Below are 21,363 nucleotides of genomic sequence, written 5' to 3'. Positions count from 1 at the left end.
TCACTGGGAGCGGGAATCTTAGGCTTTTGGAATTTCATAAAAGAAGTTTGAGGGTTCTTCCAGTTCCTTCGGTACTCCTTCCCTGGTCTGTACGCTTTCGCGTCTCTATACCTTTCTGGGAGATTCCACTTAAAAGGAGGAGGTCTCTGTTTGGGCCTCCTATCTGAGGGAATGAGCCCGGATTTTCCAGCAGTTACTTTGGAGATGGCCGTATCCAACTTTGTTCCGAAGAGGTGCTCACCGTCGAACGGAATACGGCACCAGTTAGACTTGGATGCCGGATCCGCCGTCCAGGGCTTCAGCCACAAAGCTCTTCTGGCCATCACTGAGGCCAACATAGACTTTGATGCAGACCTGATAGTGTCAACTGAGGCCTCAGCCACGAAATCACCAGCCAAGCTTAACTCTTGTAATGCCTTCACTATTTTCTCTTGGTCTGCCCCCTCTAATACCAGCTTTTCCGTGCTTGAAGACCAACTCGAGATGGCCCTTCCTACTGCCGCGAGTGCTATCGCAGGCCTGCATGCGCCTTCGGCCGAAAGGTAAGCCCGCTTAAGATCCGTGTCGATCTTTCTGTCAAGAACGTCTCTAAACATTACCGCATCTTCTAGCGGGAGGGTAACATGCCTGGCGAGGCGCATTAAAGATGCGTCCACTACCGGAGGGGATACCAGAGGGTTCACTTTAGGCTCCTTGAGTGGGTACAGCTTCTGGAGTCTGTTGTTCAGACCAGATTTCTTCTCCGGTCTCTGCCACTCTTCTTTGATTAAATCTTCCAGTTCATTGATGAACGGAAAAGTTTCTGGTTCCTTTTTAAGCTGAGGAAAATATTTTCTCTGCTTTGGCTGGACTTCCTGGGGTTCCTCCCATCCTATTGCCTCCTTGACCGATTTAACAAACGGCTCTATAAGGCCAAAGTCGAATCCGGCCGACACCTCCAGGCCTTCATTATCAGATAGGGAGTCTTGCTCCTTTGATGTGCTGGCCCGGGCTGGAGAGGTAATGGTGGAGAGATCCACATCTGGTATTGAGGCCTGAGGGGCTGAATCCCCAACCTCTGAGGCTCTGTCTCTTGTGGCCTATTCCAGGCATCTCTGACAAACCAGCTTATCCGGAACAGCCGCTGTACCACAAATCCAGCATGCGTTCCCGGCAGGACGGGAATGGCGTGCAGGGGAGCGGTGCCTACGTGAGGACGACCTTCTGTGGCGGGATCGACCATGCCGAGAATGCGATCTTGGCTTCCTCTTGAGCGGCTTCTCCTATGGTAGGAGCGGCTCCGTCTATGTCTGGAGCGACTTCTCCTGCGCGAGGACTCTCTATGTCTTGACGCAGACGTTCCTGAGGACCTGGTAGGGCTGACCAATTTAGGTAGCGTTAGAAGTGCTCTCTTTTTCAATCTTCACTACTTACCCTCTTCTTCCCCCCCTTTACCTAGTAGGCTGGCGGTGATCTGCTGGGGCAGCGGTCTCCATGGTGAGTGGGTTGGAAACCTGGAAGGAAAAGACAAGCAGCAAATGTAGAGACTGACCCAGACCTGGACAGGAGGGGGGGGGGAAAGAGACCCACCTTTGTAGAGCGTTTTCCTTTGCTATGGTTCGCAGAGCAGGCGTCTGTAGCATGCAGCAACCATCAGCAGCCTCCACAGCAATGCTGTGGTTTTTACATCTGCCGCCATTGGCGTCGGACGCTCGCGCATGCGCAGTAGCACCGCGAGGCACCCGGCGCCATCTTGGAGACTGGCAAATAGCATAGAAGCGCCCAAAGAGCCGTACTGCGCATGCGCGAGGACGCCGAGAGCGCTCGGCGGTCCCACACAGCACTGCATGGACCACAGCGCCCAGCAGAACACCCACGGTATGTCAGAGAGGGGGGGGAAGGAAGAGAGGGGGAATGGAGACCGCTGCACACAACTAAGCCTGTTTAAGGCTTATTTTCTGAGGCCATATTGAGGGTTCCCTGGCCAATCCTCCAGCAAGCCTGTTTAAGGCTTTTGTGGGCTGTTGCACTTGAAGCCTCTTTAAGGCTTGTCTTCTGGCAAACAGTTTGAGTTGAGATGAGTGCCCCTGAGACCACCAGAGTGGGGCTCCTTCCATTTAGCTCGTTTAGAGGCTGTACAAGAAGGACTTCCACCCAGGAGAGGCTAGAACCTGGCTGGGGCGAAGCGGTAAGGGGGTGCTGATCCGTGCGTCCTGACAGGTGAGGAAAAATAAGAGAATACTGGGGCAGGTGTCTACTCTCTAATTTATAGCTATGTGGTCCTATCAGGTTGTGGAGGCGGAGTCACAACCCAACGTGTATGCTGCCATGATGCGACAGGAAAAGTATTTTAAAACTGATCGCAGCTGTAATGAATTGTCGGGTCTCGGCAATATAGATAAAAAATCATTGAAAAAAACGGCATGGGTTCCCCCCCCAGTCCATTACCAGGCCCCTTGGGTCTGCAATGAATATTAAGTAGAACCCCGAATCAAATTTTTTAAAAAAATTGCGTGGGGGCCCCCCAAAATCCATACCAGGCCCCTCAGGTCTGGTATGGATATTAAGGAAAACTCTGCACCAACTCTTTTTTTTTAAATGGTGTAGGGGTCCCCCCAAAATCCATAGCAGACCCTTATCCGAGCACACAACCTGGCAGGCTGCAGGAAAAGAGGGGGGACAAGAGAGAGCCCCCCTCTTGAACCGTACCAGGCCACATGCCCTCAACATGGGGATGGTGCTTTGGTGTAGCCCCCCAAAGCACCTTGTCCCCGTGTTGATGGGGACAAGGCCTCATCCCCACAACCCTTGCCTGGTGGTTGTGGGGGTCTGCGGGCGGGGGGCTTATCGGAATCTGGAGGCCCCCTTTAACAAGGGAACCCCCAGATCCCGGCCCCCTTAAAAAAAATAAAAATGTCCCGCAATGTCCATTTATCTTCTATCACGCCGCCCGACGGACCGTAAAAAAAAAAATGCAACAGCTTTTTCGATTTGTCGAAGATGAATGGACATCGCGGGACATTTTTATTTTTTTAAGGGGGCCGGGATCTGGAGGTCCCCTTGTTAAACCTTAGACCTTCATTCCTTACATTGTGTTGCTGAATAAACCGCCTGCAGATGTAACTTCTTTATGTCTCATCGTTTCCTTCTGTACTCCTATTGGCTGCAATACGCGGGGAATTTCCCTGACACTGCTGGGTGAGCGGGAAATTCAAACTACCAGCAGAACAGGTAAGAGCTCCGTGATTATAAATCAGGAGAAATGAAAGTGACAGTACAGAAGCCGTGTCCACTCTCAGAGGAAGGTGAGTACACAATCTGCTTTCATATCTACAATGTAAAGTATATTTAACCACTTCAGCCCCGGAAGAATTTACCCCCTTCCTGACCAGAGCACTTTTTACGATTTGGCACTGCGTCGCTTTAACTGACAATTGCGTGGTCATGCAATGTGGCTCCCAAACAAAATTTACATCCTTTTTTTCCCACAAATAGTGCTTTCTTTTGGTGGTATTTGATCATCTCTGCGGTTTTTATTTTTTGCGCTATAAACAAAAAAAGAGCGACAATTTTGAAAAAAAAACAATATTTTTTACTTTTTGCTATAATAAATATCCCCCAAAAATATATTAAAAAAAATGTCTTTCCTCAGTTTAGGCCGATATGTATTCTTCTACATACTTTTGGTAAAAAATTATCAATTGCAATAAACGCATATTGATTGGTTTGCACAAAAGTTATAGCGCCTACAAAACGGGATAGATTTATGGCATTTTTATTATGATTTTTTTTATTAGTAATGGCGACGATCTGCGATTTTTAGCATGACTGCGACATTATGGCGGACACTTTTGACACTATTTATACAGCGATCAGTGCTATAAAAATGCATTGATTACTGTATAAATGACACTGGCAGGGAAGGGGTTAACCACTAGGGGGCGATCAAGGGGTTAACTGTGTTCCCTCATTGTGTAAGGGGGATGGGCTCACTAGAACATGACAGAGATCACTGGATGACAGGGAGCAGTAGATCTCTGTCATGTTGCTAGAACAGAGAAATGCCTTGTTTACATATGCATCTCCTATGTAAACAAGGCATTTCTGCGGCTGTTCTGCGGCTCCGTGACACGATCGTGGGACCCTAAGTCCGCGAGTCCTCACGGAGCACATGGTGGGCGCGCGCCAACAATGCCACTTCCTAAAGGGGATGTACCTGTACGCCCATTTGCACAGCCGTGCCATTGTGCTGACGTATATCATCGTGCACTGGTCAGCAAGCGGTTAAAGTGTAAGCCAAAACTTTTGTTGTTGTTTTGGAGTATAGGAGGGCTGAAACCCCTGTCAGGTTTTTACTGATGTTTGTGTCCCCACTGGGGAGATTCATCTTCTTTAGTTGTTGTGGTCACTGATATCTCTGAGACAGAAAGTGATGGGAATATAAAATGTGTCACCAGAACAAGAATAGAGGGGAAATCTTCAATAGGTTACCATGTTCTGGTAGCCCCAGTCTAAGGGGGAGACCCTCAAACTTGGTCTGTTTTTAAAGCGGAGCTCCATCCAAAAGGGGAAACTCCGCTTGTCTGCCTCCCCTCCCCCATCCGCTGCCACATTTGGCACCTTTTCAGGGGGGGGGGACCTGGTTTTGACAGGTACCCCCTCCCACTTCCAGCTAAATTTGCCGCGGTGAACTCAAACAGAAGTTCCCCCCCCCCTCCTTCCCTCACAGCCACCCCCATTCACAGAACACAGCGCACTTTGCGCATTCGCAGTAGGGAACCGGCTGTGAAGCCGCAAGGCTGCGCTGCCAGTTTCCCTTTGTAGAGATGGCGGTGATAGCACCCGATAGCTGATTGAAAAATCGGCTGGGGTGTGGACAATGCTGGATTCCTGGACAGGTAAGTGTCCTAATATTAAGAGTCAGCAGCTACAGTATTTGTAGCTGTTGACTTCAATTTTTTTTTCCTAAGGAGCCTGGAGCTCCTCTTTAAGCACTTCAGCCCTGGAAGATTTACCCCCTTAGTGACCAGGCCATTTTTTGCGATACGGCACTGCGTTACTTTAAGTGACAATTGCGCAGTCCTGCCATGCTGCACCCAGATAAAATTGATGTCTTTTTTTCCCCACATATAGAGCTTTCTTTTGGTGGTATTTGATCACCTCTGCAGTTTTTATTGTCGTTCTATAAACAAAAAAAGAGCGACAATTTTGAGAAAAAAAAAAAAACTTATGTTTTTTACTTTCTGCTATAAAACATATCCAATAATAATATTAAAAAAAATATATCAAATTTGTTCATCAATTTACAGTTATAGTGTCTACAAATGATAGGATATTTTTATGGATTTTTAAATTTTTTTTACTCGCAATGGCGGCAATCGGCGATTTTTAGCGGGACTGCGACATTGCAGTTGCGGACGAATCGGACACCTAACTGACATTTTTGACACTTTTTTGGGGACCAGTGACACTAATAGGGATGAGCCCGGTGTTCGAGTCGGGACACTAACATAAAAAAATCAAAAGTGTTAATTTTAAAGGCTTATATGCAAGTTATTGACATAAAAAGTGTTTGGGGACCTGAGTCCTGACCCAGGGGACATGGATCAATGCAAAAAGAAGGTTTTAAAAATAGACGTTTTTTCGGGAACAGTGATTTTAATGATGCTTAAAGTGAAACAATAAAAATGAAATATTCCTTTAAATAATGTACCTGGGGGGTGTCTATAGTATGCCTGTAAAGTAGCACATGTTTCCCGTGTTTAGAACAGTCTGACAGCAAAATGACATTTCTAAAGGAAAAAAGTATTTTAAAACTGATCGCAGCTGTAATGAATTGTCGGGTCTCGGCAATATACATAAAAAATCATTGAAAAAAACGGCATGGGTTCCCCCCCAGTCCATTACCAGGCCCTATGGGTCTGCAATGAATATTAAGGGGAACCCCGAATCAAAATTTTAAAAAAAATGCGTGGGGGGCCCCTCAAAATCCATACCAGGCCCTTCAGGTCTGGTATGGATATTAAGGAAAACTCTGCACCAACTCTTTTTTAAAAAACGTTGTAGGGGTCCCCCCAAAATACATAGCAGACCCTTATCCGAGCACGCAACCTGGCAGGCCGCAGGAAAAGAGGGGGGGACAAGAGAGCCCCCCCCTCTTGAACCGTACCAGGCCACATGCCCTCAACATGAGGATGGTGCTTTGGCGTAGCCCCCCAAAGTACCTTGTCCCCGTGTTGATGGGGACAAGGCCTCATCCCCACAACCCTTGCCTGGTGGTTGTGGGGGTCTGTGGGCGGGGGCTTATCGGAATCTGGAGGCCCCCTTTAACAAGGGGACCCCCAGATCCCGGCCCCCTTAAAAAAATAAAAATGTCCCGCAATGTCCATTCATCTTCTATCACGCCGCCCGACGGACCGTAAAAAAAAAACGCAACAGCTTTTTCGATTTGTCGGGCGGCGTAATAGAAGATGAATGGACATCACAGGACATTTTTATTTTTTTAAGGGGGCCGGGATCTGGAGGTCCCCTTGTTAAACCTTAGACCTTCATTCCTTACATTGTGTTGCTGAATAAACCGCCTGCAGATGTAACTTCTTTATGTCTCATCGTTTCCTTCTGTACTCTTATTGGCTGCAATACGCGGGGAATTTCCCTGACATTGCTGGGTGAGCGGGAAATTCAAACTACCAGCAGAACAGGTAAGAGCTCCGTGATTATAAATCAGGAGAAATGAAAGTGACAGTACAGAAGCCGTGTCCACTCTCAGAGGAAGGTGAGTACACAATGTGCTTTCATATCTACAATGTAAAGTATATTTAACCACTTCAGCCCCGGAAGAATTTACCCCCTTCCTGACCAGAGTACTTTTTGCGATTCGGCACTGCGTCGCTTTAACTGACAATTGCGCAGTCGTGCGACATGGCACCCAAACAAAATTGATGTCTTTTTTTCCCTACATATAGAGCTTTCTTTTGGTGGTATTTGATCACCTCTGCGGTTTTTATTTTTTTCGCTATAAACAAAAAAAGAGCGACAATTTAAAAAAAAAAACAATATTTTTTACTTTTTGCTATGATAAATATCCCCCAAAAAATATATTTAAAAAAATGTCTTTCCTCAGTTTAGGCCGATATGTATTCTTCTACATACTTTTGGTAAAAAATTATCAATCGCAATAAGCGTATATTGATTGGTTTGCACAAAAGTTATAGCGACTACAAAATAGGGGATAGATTTATGGCATTTTTATTATGATTTTTTTTTTATTAGTAGTGGAGGTGATCTGCGATTTTTAGCATGACTGTGACATTATGGCGGACACAACGGACACTTTTGACACTATTTAGGGACCATTGTCATTTATACAGCGATCAGTGCTATAAAAATGCACTGATTACTGTATAAATGACACTGGCAGGGAAGGGGTTAACCACTAGGGGGCGATCAAGGGGTTAACTGTGTTCCCTCAGTGTGTTCTAAGTGTAAGGGGGATGGGCTCACTAGAACATGACAGAGATCACTGGATGACAGGGAGCAGTAGATCTCTGTCATGTTGCTAGAACAGAGAAATGCCTTGTTTACATAGGCATCTCCTATGTAAACAAGGCATTTCTGCGGCTGTTCTGCGGCTCCGTGACACAATCGCGGGACCCCGGCGGACATCGATTCCGCGGGTCCTGCGGGCACGGTAACGGAGCACGTGGTGGGCGCGCGCCCACAATGCCGCTTCTTAAAGGGGACGTACCTGTACGCCAATTTGCGCAGCCGTGCCATTGTGCCGACGTATATCATCGTGCACTGGTCGGCAAGCGGTTAAAGTGTAAGCCAAAACTTTTGTTGTTGTTTTGGAGTATAGGAGGGCTGAAACCCGTGTCAGGTTTTTACTGATGTTTGTGTCCCCACTGGGGAGATTCATCTACTTTAGTTGTTGTGGTCACTGATATCTCTGAGACAGAAAGTGATGGGAATATAAAATGTGTCACCAGAACAAGAATAGAGGGGAAATCTTCAATAGGTTACCATGTTCTGGTAGCCCCAGTCTAAGGGGGAGACCCTCAAACTTGGTCTGTTTTTAAAGTGGAGCTCAACCCAAAAGGGGAAACTCCGCTTGTCTGCCTCCCCTCCCCCATCCGCTGCCACATTTGACACCTTTTTGGGGGGGGGACCTGGTTTTGACAGGTACCCCCTCCCACTTCCAGCTAAATTTGCCGCGGTGAACTCAGACAGAAGTTCCGCCCCCCCTCCTTCCCCCGCAGCCACCCCTATTTACAGAACACAGCGCACTTCGCGCATTCGCAGTAGGGAACTGGCTGTGAAGCCGCAAGGCTGCGCTGCCAGTTTCCCTTTGTAGAGATGGCGGTGGCAGCACCCGATAGCTGATTGAAAAATCGGCTGGGGTGTGGACAATGCTGGATTCCTGGACCGGTAAGTGTCCTAATATTAAGTCAGCAGCTACAGTATTTGTAGCTGTTGACTTCAATTTTTTTTCCTAAGGAGCCTGGAGCTCCTCTTTAAGCACTTCAGCCCTGGAAGATTTACCCCCTTAGTGACCAGACCATTTTTTGCGATACGGCACTGCGTTACTTTAACTGACAATTGCGCAGTCCTGCCATGCTGTACCCAGATAAATAATAATAATAATATTGATGTCTTCTTTTCCCCACAAATAGAGCTTTCTTTTGGTGGTATTTGATCACCTCTGTGGTTTTTATTGTCGTTCTAGAAACAAAAAAAGAGCGACAATTTTGAAAAAAAAAAAAAAAACAATATTTTTTACTTTCTGCTATAAAACATAAATTTTAAAGGCTTATATGCAAGTTATTGTCATAAAAAGTGTTTGGGGACCCGGGTCCTGCCCCAGGGGACATGGATCAATGCAAAAAGAAGTTTTAAAAACAGCCGTTTTTTTGGGAGCAGTGATTTTAATAATGCTTAAAGTGAAACAATAAAGATGAAATATTCCTTTAAATTTCGTACCTGGGGGGTGTCTATAGTATGCCTGTAAAGTAGCACGTTTCCCGTGTTTAGAACAGTCTGACAGCAAAATGACATTTCTAAAGGAAAGAAAGTATTTTAAAACTGATCGCAGTTGTAATGAATTGTCGGGTCTCGGCAATATAGATGAAAAATCATTGAAAAAACGGCATGGGTTCCCCCCAGTCCATTACCAGGCCCTTTGGGTCTGCAATGAATATTAAGGGGAACCCCAAATCAAAATTTAAAAAAAAAATTGCGTGGGGGCCCCCCAAAATCCATACCAGGCCCTTCAGGTCTGGTATGGATATTAAGGAAAACTCTGCACCAACTCTTTTTAAAAAATGGTGTAGGGGTCTCCCCAAAATCCATAGCAGACCCTTATCCGAGCACGCAACCTGGCAGGCCGCAGGAAAAGAGGGGGGGACAAGAGAGCCCCCCCCCTTGAATCGTACCAGGCCACATGCCCTCAACATGGGGATGGTGTTTTGGGGTAGCCCCCCAAAGCACCTTGTCCCCGTGTTGATGGGGACAAGGCCTCATCCCCAAAACCCTTGCCTGGTGGTTGTGGGGGTCTGCAGGCGGGGGGCTTATCGGAATCTGGAGGCCCCCTTTAACAAGGGGACCCCCAGATCCCGGCCCCCTTAAAAAAATAGAAATGTCCCGCAATATCCATTCATCTTCTATCACGCCGCCCGACGGACTGTAAAAAAAAACACAAAAAAAACGCAACAGCTTTTTCGATTTTCGGGCGGCGTAATAGAAGATGAATGGACATTGCGGGACACTTATTTTTTTAAGGGGGCCAGGATCTGGAGGTCCTGCTGCTGAAAAACGTCCCCACAGCATGATGCTGCCACCACCATGCTTCACTGTAAGGATGGTATTGGCCAGGTGATGAGAGGTGCCTGTTTTCCTCCAGACATGACGCTTGCCATTTAGACCAAAGAGTTCAATATTTGTTTCATCAGACCAGAGAATTTTGTTTCTCAGAGTTCTTCAGGTGCCTTTCGGCAAACTCCAGATGGGCTGTCATGTGCCTTTTACTGAGGAGTTAGTTCCGTCTGGCCACTCTACCATACAGGCCTGATTGGTGGAGTGCTGCAGAGATGGTTATTCTTCTGGAAGGTTTTCCTCTCTCCACAGAGAAACACTGGACATCTGTCAGAGTGACCATCGGGTTCTTGGTCACCTCCCTGACTAAGGCCCTTCTCCCCCGATCACTCAGTTTGGCCAGGCAGCTCGCTCTAGGAAGAGTCCAGGTGGTTCCAAACTTCTTCCATTTACGGATGATGGAGACCACTGTGCTCATTGAGACCTTCAATGCTGCAAATAAAATTCAGTACCCTCCCCCAATCTGTGCTTCCATACAATCTTGTCTCGGAGGTCTACAGACAATTCCATGGACTTCATGGCTTGGTTTGTGCTCTGACATGCACTGGTAATTGTGGGACCTTATATAGACAGGTGTGAGCCTTTCCAAATCATGTCCAATCCACTGAATTTACCACAGGTGGACTCCAATCAAGTTGCAGAAACATCTCAAGGATGATCAGTGGAAACATGAAGGACCTGAGCTCAATTGTTAGTGTCATGGCAAAGACTGTGATACTTATATACATGGGATTTTTTTTCCCTGTTTTTTATTTTTAATAAATTTGCAAATATTTCAAACTAAACTGCTTTCACGTTGTCATTATGGGTTATTGTTTGTAGAATTTTGAGGAAAATAATGAATTTAATCCATTTTTGGAATAAGGCTGCTACATAACAAAATGTGTAAAAAGTAAAGCGCTGTGATTACTTTCTGGATGCACTGTATGGCTTGCCTTAGGCCGGCCATACACGGTTTGAATCTCGGCCGGTTCGAACCATCGAACCATGCTGGCTCGATGAAGCTTCGGTGTTGCTTTGATGAAGCTTTAGTGGTGCTTCAATGAAGATTCGGTGAAGCTTCGACAGTGCTTCGATGAAGAGTCGGTGATACTTTCGTAATGCTCTTTTGAGGCCGGGTTCACACTGTAACTCGCTGCGGATCACACAGGAGCGATTCTATGCCTGAATTCGGCCCTGAAACGGAGCCAAAGACGCACAGCGTTTCTGTGCAGTGCGCTCCGCAGCCGCAACGGAGATATGTGAACCGGCTCCATAGGGAGCCAGTCACATTCTCCTGCTATGCGAATTGGATGCGGAGAAACCCTCATCTAATTCGCATAGGTGTGAACCCGGCCTGAAGCTTTGTTGAAGCTTGGCAGTTGTCCTGTGTGTGTGTGGATATCTCATACTTGAAATTTCTCCAAAACAAGGTGAAGTTAAAGCTGAATTAAAGCCTCTTAAAATCCACAGGTGCTTCAAGCGTGCTTTATCATAGAGTTCTATGGAGGCTTTGAAGCACCACTAAAGCGACATGGGGTATAATTTTTGAAGTAAAGCTGAAGCAAAGCAAAAGCAAGGTGTGAACAGGACTGTAAGCTAACCATTTTATTTATTGACAGGAGCTTTGACTGACCTTTAGAGAGCTTTAAGGGCTAGTTTACACTTGTCTCAAAACAAAACCTCGGACACACTTTGTTAAAGCTCTCTGAATGCCAGTCAAAGCTCCCTATCACTAAATAAAATGGTTAGCTTATAGTCCTGTTTACACCTTGCTTTTGCTTGGTGCTTCCATGAGGTTTCCATGAGGCTTTGGTTAGGCTTTGTGGGGCTTTGATGAGGCTTCATTGAGGCTTCAATGGGGCTTTAATGAGGGTTCGGTGGGGCTTCGATGAGGCTTTGGTGGGGCTTCAAGCGAGCTTTGTCATAGACTTCTATGGAGGCTTTGAAGACACTTTGAAGCACCATTAAAGCGAAGCAAAAGCAAGGTGTAAACAGGACTGTAAGCTAGCCATTGTATTTAATGACAGGAGCTTTGACTGGCGTCCGGAGAGCACATAGTTGGCAACATTGCAAAAAAAATATGTGGGACACTTTTATGGCTGTAGGCGGAGCCGTACAATAATTAGGGGGCTGGGCATTCGTTTGTAGGCGTGGCTTACCAAAGCGCACCGCATCGAAAAATGGGTGTGGCTTGCGTGAAAGGTGGAAGTGGCTTAAATGGACGTGGCTCAAGAGGATGTGGTTAGAGTCTGAGATGAATGAGGGATGGAGAGGGAAAGGGGGAGAGGGAAATGACGGGACAGCAGCCCCAGATCCTACACAATAGAAATATGTGTATTCTAGAAAGTTTAACAATCAGCAGATAAAGATACTCCAAACACCTGGTGTTAACGCTTCAATCATCCCGGCACCATGGTTGTTATGGTGTCAGGTTGATTGAAGCACATTATTTCTATTATTACATTGTAATATAAAATGAAATCATTCAACTCAACATAATGCTGAATCAGTGGGATCCCTGAGCGTGTCACTAGCCACGTCGCCTGCCACCAGCAGAGTCTGTCCTTGCATCAGGTGCCACCAGCAGAGTCTGTCCTTGCATCAGGTGCCTCCGGCAGAGTCTGTCCTTGCATCAGGTGCCCCCACAGAGTCTGTCCTTGCATCAGGTGCCCCCGGCAGAGTCTGTCCTTGCATCAGGTGCGCCCGGCAGAGTCTGTCCTTGCATCAGGTGCCCCCGGCAGAGTCTGTCCTTGCATCAGGTTAAGTGGAGAGTGGTGGATGAAGGGCGCGTGATCAAGCTTACATCAAAACATATAAAATTTATTTCGGAGGAAATAAAGAGCAAATAAAAGCAGTTGAATAATACCAATACTACGTATCATGCAAACAGGTGACAAAATATAAAAGACATGAAAAATTAAAAATGGGTTAGGAATATCATGAGCCCATGTTGAGGCAGGTACTTAGAGTTGGCTAACGCGTTTCGAGGATGACCTCTTCATCAGAGCCTATTTGAGAACCAGGGTGCAGTCTCTATATGCCAGTAGGCCAAAGTATGTACATCATCTTGATGGCTAGTTGGAAAAAGCGGCCTGAAATGGAAGATGCGATTTTCTGTGTTCCATACCAGTCCACGTTCAAGCGTTCTATGTGATAGTAGATGGTGTGTAGGTTCTCCTTTAAGTTAGTAGATAAATGGTTATGGGGTGGCGTGAACCTGTCACTGGCTGGGTGGAGGGGAGATCTTTTGACTTGTAAACTCCTGGTGGGGTGCTGTCCAAAAAATGGAGGAGGGTGAAGGTCTCACGAGAGAATGCTGCAGCCGTGTGTGTCTGCAGCAGTCACTCAGTCTCAGGTGCCACCGGCAGAGTCTGTCCTTGCGTCAGGTGCCACCGGCAGAGTCTGTCCTTGCATCAGGTGCCCCCGGCAGAGTCTGTCCTTGCATCAGGTGCCCCCGGCAGAGTCTGTCCTTGTATCAGGTGCCCCCGGCAGAGTCTGTATAGACCCCCTCAGTGCAGACCCCCTCCATCAGTGCAGACCCCCTCAGTGCAGACCCCCTCAGTGCAGACCCCCTCCATCAGTGCAGATCCCCTTCATCAGTGCAGACCCCCTTCATCAGTGCAGATCCCCTTCATCAGTGCAGACCCCCTCAGTACAGACCCCCTCCATCAGTGCAGACCCCCTACATCAGTGCAGACCCCCCCTCTATTAGTGCAGACCCCCTTCAGTGCAGCCCCCCTCTATTAGTGCAGCCCCCCTCAGTGCAGCCCCCCCTCTATTAGTGCAGCCCCCCTCTATTAGTACAGACCCCCCTCAGTGCAGCCCCCCCTCAATTAGTGCAGCCCCCCTCAGTGCAGACCCCCCTCTATTAGTGCAGACCCCCCTCTATTAGTGCAGCTCTCCCCTCAGTGCAGCCCCCCTCTATTAGTGCAGACCCCCCTCAGTGCAGCCCCCCCTCTATTAGTGCAGCCCCCCTCAGTGCAGACCCCCCTCTATTAGTGCAGCCCCCTCAGTGCAGCCCCCCCTCTATTAGTGCAGACCCCCCTCAATTAGTGCAGACCCCTCTCAGTGCAGACCCCCCTCTATTAGTGCAGACCCCCCCTCTATTAGTGCAGACCCCCCCTCAATGCAGCCACCCCCCCGCTCAGTGCAGGAGCGGCCGGTGTTCTGCTGAGAAAGTTCCCCTCGGCAAGTAAGGACCCCCTGTCCTGCGCAGACGTAGCGCTTGCTCAGTACGGGGCTGGGGAACATTTCAGCAAGACACGGTGACGGCGGCACCGTGTCTTCTGCTTCAGTGGAGAGGGGAGGGGCCGTGCAGCTAAAAAAGCTGATTCATTGGCTGCACGGATCGAGCCCCCTTCCTCTCCACTTACTCAACACTAGATCGAGCGGCGGCGCCGGCCGCCATTTTGCTGGAGCCAGCTGCTCCAAAAATAAAAAAAACAACATTCCCGATTTTCCCTATGGAAAATCCCAATTCGGCACAGCCTCAAATCGGGACGAGGGTCCCAAAATCGGGATTGTCCCGGGAAAATCGGGACTGTTGGCAACTATGAGAGCATTAACAATGTGTGTCCGAAGCCTTGTTTTGAAGCAAAGTGTAAACTAGCCCTACGTGTATTTAGATGGGAGGTCAGGTGGGTGATAAAACCTCAGCTCAACTGCCCACTTTTACTGCCTCTCCCTCTCCCCCAACAGTGTGAAAGAGCCCCTAATCCTAAACAAGATCTGTCCATCACTATCAGTGGCTGCAGTCATGGGCTTGTTTATCACCCTTCACTCTCTGGGTGTACATTGTATGTTCAGGGAGGTGAAGTGGTTAATGGGTCTTCTATATATCTGCCTGGAAAGGATGGAGTCGGGTTCTCAGCTTTAGGTTCTGCTATAATCATATTATTACACAATGACAAGGACAGGGGGGTGCATGCTACAGGTGACTGATCTTCATGTCTATTTTCTCTTGTTCCTATTGGTTGCATGACAGTGAGAATCCTGTGACACTGCTGGGGAAGCGGGAAATTTGAACCTTCAACGGAACAGCAAACAAAATCTCTGAATTACCAGATTAGACAAGTGATACCATCTGTACAGCAGACGAGTGATTTCCCTCATCACAATGGAGGTAAGTGTTCAATATGCTCTCCATAACCACAATTTAACCACTTGCCTACTCACCACTACTAACCACTCACCCCCTTCCTGCCCAGGCCAATTTTCAGCTTTCAGCGCTGTCGCACTTTGAATGACAATTGCGCGGTCATGCTACACTGTACACATATGACATTTTTATCATGTTTTCACACAAATAGAGATTCCTTTTGGTGGTATTTAATCATTGCTGGGTTTTTTCTATGTTTTGCTAAACAATTGAACATAGACCGAAACATTTGAAAAAAAAAAAAAAAAACTTTTTTCATAGTTTGTTATTAAAGTTTGCAAACAGGTAATTATTCTCCTTCACTGATGTGCCCTGATGAGGCAGCACTGATAAGCTGCACTGATGGGCACTGATGAGCAGTATTCATTTTGTCGGCTAAAACGACTAAAACATTTTAGTCGACTAAATGAATACTATTTTAGTCGACTAAAATACGACTAAAAAGTAAAACAATTGAGATGACTAAAATACGACTAAGACCTCTTTCACACGAACGATCCGTTCAGGTCCGCCTGTCAGTTTTTTAGGCAGGTAGAGGTCTATGGAGGGACAGATGTCAGTGGTGACATGTCCGCTGACATCCGACCCGCTCCGATCCAAAAAAGTGCGACGGAGGAAAACCCTACTTTTCCATCCATCTGCGGATCGGATCGGGTGACGACGGACTCTACGGTCCCCCATAGAGGAGAGTGGCGCTCTGACAGGTCTGTCTCTGCACAGTGTGCAGAGACAGACCTGTCATCTGCCTGCCCAGCGGGGGTCCACGGTGCCACCCCCCGCTGAGCAGAGCGGGCTCCGTACATGGACACGTCCCTGTGAAAGAGCCCTAAAACTAAAATGGCATTTTAGTCAAAAGACTAATGCCCTGTACACACAAGAGGAATGTCTGACAGAAAAAGTCAGACGGAAGCTTTTCATCGTCTATTCCGATCGTGTGTGGGCCTCATCGGACTTTTTTTCGAAAATTCTGACGGACCTAGAAATGGAACATGTTCTAAATAGAATTCCGAGGGAACCAACTCCTATCGGGAAAACCGCTCGTCTGTATGCTGTTCCGACGGACCAAAAACAACGCATGCTCTGAAGCAAGTACGAGACGGAAGCTATTGGCTACTGGCTATTGAACTTCCTTTTTCTAGTCCCGTAGTACGTGTTGTACGTCACCGCGTTCTAGATGGTCGGGCTTTGGGTTGACCGTGTGTAGGCAAGACCGCTTGAATGGAATTCCGTCAGAGATCCGTTGGAGAAACCTTCGGAGTTTATTTCGACGGCAAAACCGGTTGTGTGTACGCGGCATATGACTAAAACTAATTTGAAATTTGACTTCAAAATGAACACTGGTCTGTAGTGCATGTTCATACCTCAATACCATAATAAATAATATATGAGATTTTTCACTCCAGCAGTATATAATGAGTTTGGAAATTGGAGAGAAATGGTAACTAATGCATTACAATTTAATTATACCCATTAGTTTTTAGATGACTAAAATTAGTTTTAGTCGACGAAAATGTACTGGCGATTTAGACGACTAAAACTAAAACAATTGCAGAAGACTAAAATGGGACTAAAACTAAAATGCCATTTTAGTCCTAAGACTAAAACTAAATCGAAATTTGCCACCAAAATTGACACTGCTGATGAGAAAGCACTGATGGGCATTGATGGGCACTGATATGCTGCACTGATAGGTGGCACTTATGGGCACTTATAGGGGGCACTGGTAGGTGGCACTGATGGGCGGCACTTGTGGGCACTGATGAGGCTCCACTGGTAGGTGGCACTGATGGGCGGTACTTGTGAGCACTAATGAGGCTCCACTGATAGGTGGCACTTATAGGGGGCACTGGTAGGTGGCACTGATGGGCGGTACTTGTGGGCACTGATGAGGCTCCACTGATAGGTGGCACTTATAGGGGGCACTGGTAGGTGGCACTGATGGGCAATGGTAGGCAGCAATGGTGGACAGTGGTAGGCAGCACTGATGGGCACTGATTGGCAGCACTGGTGGGCACTGTTGGGACTGCACTGATAATCAGTGTACGTGTCCCTTTAACACAAGCCGCTTATGGGCTCTCTTCCCTCCTCAGGCTGTTAGCTCAGGAAAGGAGTTCCGATAACCAGCTCCTGTTTACATCTGTGATTAGCTGTGATTGGACACAGCTGATCATGTGGTAAAGAGCCACTGATTGACTATTTACCTCAATAGGTGATCAGCAGTATCCGGAGCACAGAGCCCGCGCCCCGCAATGTCCCAGAACTAGCCATCATTCAGCTATAGCACGGTTGGCAAGTAGTTAAAGTGTGTCTAACGCCAAGAACAGAAATGTCGTATATTGCATCTTACCAATCCTTAAATATGGTGGCTGCATTAGTTTTCCTTTTTTTAGGCTAAATTCATTTTCAGCAAATACAAAAAATATCAGCTGATCCTGCCAGAAATGCAGTGTCCTTGACACCTTCTGCATGCTGATATATAAAGCAACATTCTCTTCTTTACCAGCTATCTGTTGTAATTACAAATCCCTCCCCCCCCCCATATAACAGAGATAAGGAGAGGAGGACATGTTTGTAGTCCATTAGGGGAGCAGCCTAGGGTGACAACACTGCTCCTCCATGCATACAGTACAGTGAGGACGTGTTGTCACTCTGGGATAGGAAGTGTGTTACTGGCGGGATCACCAGGTGAAAATAAACTGAAGACAGCCAGAATAACATAATACAGGGGTATGTAAACTTATGACACATTTACTTACCTATAAGAGGCATTTATCCCCAAACTACCTCAGGAACATGACTCCGCACCAAGGCTTACTTTCCTTCTGATCAGCATGAGCTGTATTCAGGGGGAGAAAATAAAGTACTATAGAAGAAAAAATGTGAGAAGCGGGCGCAACGCTGTGCGTTCGCTTCTCACTCAGCTGTATGTTAGCAAAGCGAAGGAATTCGCTTTGCTAACATTGAACCACCTCTCAGCCAATCAGGTTGCCGGGTCTGTGTTACCTGTTACCTGTTTGGCTGAAATGACAGGCGCTGTGATTGGACGCCTATCAGGCGTCCAATCATAGCAGAGGAGGAGAGGGTGGGAGAGGACATCGGGTCGGGGAAGAAATGGAGGACACCGCTCGTCGCCTGCCGCCGTCACCCGCTGCCCACCCGGAAAAGGTAAGTGCCGAGCAGATGGCGGGGGGCACAGTGGCAGCACTTGGGGCACAGTGGCAGCATTTGGGGCACAGTGGCAGCATTTAATGGGCACAGTGGCAACACTTGGGGCACAGTGGCAACTTTTGTGGCACAGTGGTAGCATTTGATGAGTACAGTTGCAACATTTGGGGCACAGTGGTAGCATTTGATGGGCACAGTGGCAGCATTTGATGGGCAAAGTGGCAGCATTTGATGGGCAAAGTGGCAGCATTTGATGGGCACAGTGGCTGCGTTTGATGGGCACAGTGGCTGCATTTGATGAGCACAGTGGCAGCTTTTGATGGGCACAGTGGCAGCTTTTGATGGGCTCAGTGGCAGCGTTTGATGGTACAGTGGTAGCGTTTGATGGGCACAGTGGCAGCGTTTGATGGGCACCGTGGCTGCATTTGATGAGCACAGTGGCAGCTTTTGATGGGCACAGTGGCAGCGTTTGATGGGCTCAGTGGTAGCGTTTGATGGGCACAGTGGCAGCGTTTGATGGGCACAGTGGCAGCGTTTGATGGAACAGTGGCTGCGTTTGGTACAGTGGCATCGTTAGATGGGCACAGTGGCTGCGTTGGGTACAGTGGCTGCGTTTGATGGGCAAAGCGAGGCTGCAATTGATGGGGTTTTTTTTCAGAATTTTTCAGTTTGTTTGTGCCCCCCCAAAAATTTTGAGCACCAGCCGCCACTGTTACATACCTTATTTTAGACTCTAGGTCTCTCTGCTTCTCTATGCAATGCAGGCAGACAATGGCTGGTGGGAGAGGCCGGCAGGGTGCTCTACATAGCTTCCTGAAAATATCCCAGCGCCCAACCTCAGTACTCCTCTTAACCTCCCTGGCGGTATGATTATTTCAGATTTTTGATGCTCAAAGCGGTACAATTGTTTTGCATGGAAAATTGACGTTTTATATTGTAGGCCTGTAATTCTAATGCCGCGTACACACAAGCGGACTTTTCGACCGGACTGGTCCGACGGACAATTCGACCATGTGTGGGCTTCATCGGACCTGCAGCAGACTTTTTTGGTTGAAAATCAGACGGACTTTAGATTTGGAACATGTTTCAAATCTTTCCGATGGACTCGAGTCTAGTCGAAAAGTCCGCTCGTCTGTATGCTAGTCCGACGGAAAAAAAAACGACGCTAGGGCAGCTATTGGCTACTGGCTATGAATTTCCTTGTTTTAGTCCGATCGTACGTCACCACGGTCGAATCCGTCGGACTTTATTGTGATCGTGGGTAGGCAAGTCCGTTCATTCGGAAAGTACGTCAGGCTAGTCCGGTCGAAAAGTCCGCTCGTGTGTACGCGGCATTAGTAATAACTCACTTAAATCTGTCCAAACAAGAGTCTAGTAGACATCCCGGGTATGATAAAGTTTGAAGCACGAAATCATAAATTATAATATAATAAATAAACTATAAATAATTATAACATATAATAATATAATAATAAATAAATTATTCAATAATGTAATCAAATCAAAAACACTGAAATTTGCTCAGCTGCAGAATTGTCGCTGTCATTACTTTCAGTGTTTGATGACGGATCTCCTACAAATCACTATCGCTCAATTCTGCAAGTGATTCTAATTTATTATCACTGTTTTATAGCTGGTCTAAAACCACTTTTGACGTAAAGGGACACTTTTTGGTTGCTATGGACAATCTCCAGTTTCCAGGCAGAAAGAACAGTATATATAACATAAAACTGCATGCAGGGCACTGGACAAAGCATTAGGGACAAAAGGGATGTGAAATAATTTGATACAGTAATGTAATCTGTAAGATTACAGTGTACTATATGTGTAATGTGTTTTTTTACTTTTTGAATTTGGCGCCGTGCTCCTCCCCCGTGCGTCGCAATGCTCGCAGGGAATGGAGCTCGACTCTGTGATAGATCCGGCGGAGGACACGGCTCGCACACACAGCGGGAAGACATCGCAGAATCCTGGGGACAAGGTAAGTAACTTTGCCTGGACCCTGTGATGCGATCCCGAGTGTGGCTCGGGGTTACCGCTTTTGGTACTGAAAATACACCCCAAACCACACTCTGGAATACCGCTAAGGAGGTTAAGAATCCATGTCTGTGGTGCAAGCAGTAGACTGTTCTTTAGAGGAGACAATCATGCACAAAGCCTGACAAAGCACCTTGGCCCCATGTTGGTGAGGACAAGGGCCTCTCTTCCACAACCCTGGACTGGTGGTTCTGGACCTTCTTGCTGGAAGCTTGTAAGCAGGTTACCCATTTCCAGTATTCGTGACCAGGACGTGCATTTGAGCCCACACCCACAGACAGAGCTTCCAGCTTCGGGAGACTGTGGGAACATCAGTTTAACCCAGCAGACATTCACAGTACAGGAGACTCAGAGGAGTGACATGGTGGACTCCCAGCACATGGATTGTGAGAACAGTGCTGCTTACACTAGTACTCCTGGTGGGAGCCATGCTGGGGGGACTGGTGTTCATGGTGGGAATAACACTGGGGTAACTGGTAATAATGCTGCTAGCAATGATATGATGTGCAGTGATGATGTCACTAATATTGATGTGGTGAATAATTCTGATGTTATTAACACTAATGCTGGTATATCTGAATGGGGTCATCAGCAGTCTGAGAGCTCTGAGAATGTAGCGATGGAGGAGTCAGTTCAGAATAACCCTCAGGACTTTCCCCCTTTGGTGGATCCGCTACCTGCTCCACAAGGGAATCTGGTCCATCTGGTCATGTCCCTCTTCGGAATGCCTGGAGCCGTGGGGCCCCTTCTTTTTCCACCAGTAATAGTTATACTGGTCAGGCCTTTAACCACTTGCCAAACAGCCGCCGCAATTTTACTGAGGCAGAATGGCACGGCTGGGTGAAGTCGCTATGTTACGTCGCTTCCTGCGGCCACTAGGGGCGCGTGCCCGCTGCATGCCCCCCGAGCCGTTGCGAGTCGCCAGGCTCCCACGATCGCCGCTGAGACACAGAGAACCGGGATCTGCGTGTGTAAACACACAGTTTCCGGTTCTCTGAGGGGAGAAGTGACAGATCGTCTGTTCATACAGAGTATGAACAGCGATCTAGCTCTTTCCCTACACAGTCCCCTCCCCTCTTCAGTTAGAAACACAAACAGGGAACACAATTAACCCCTTGATCACCCCCTATTGTTAACCCCTTTTTTACATGTGACATTTTTACATGCATTTT

The 21,363-nt window shown here is 47.4% G+C and overlaps 1 protein-coding gene across 2 annotated transcripts in view; it reads left to right on the top strand.

Moving 5' to 3' along the window:
- The first annotated feature begins 6,662 nt into the window (after positions 1-6,662).
- The window catches only part of LOC141148369 (uncharacterized), a 111,223-nt gene continuing 96,522 nt past the window's right edge, over positions 6,663-21,363 (top strand). For both annotated transcript variants that reach the window (XM_073635785.1, XM_073635784.1), the window contains exons 1-2: positions 6,663-6,754; positions 14,816-14,953. In XM_073635785.1, coding sequence (XP_073491886.1) covers positions 14,948-14,953 — 6 coding nt within the window. In that variant the 5' untranslated portion in view covers positions 6,663-6,754; positions 14,816-14,947. The remainder of the gene's footprint in view (positions 6,755-14,815; positions 14,954-21,363) is intronic.

This window comes from Aquarana catesbeiana, linkage group LG06 (genome assembly GCF_042186555.1).
Source record: "Aquarana catesbeiana isolate 2022-GZ linkage group LG06, ASM4218655v1, whole genome shotgun sequence".
NCBI lineage: Eukaryota > Metazoa > Chordata > Amphibia > Anura > Ranidae > Aquarana > Aquarana catesbeiana.
Note: the sequence above shows the minus strand (reverse complement) of the source record. Positions and strands in the feature narration are given on the sequence as shown.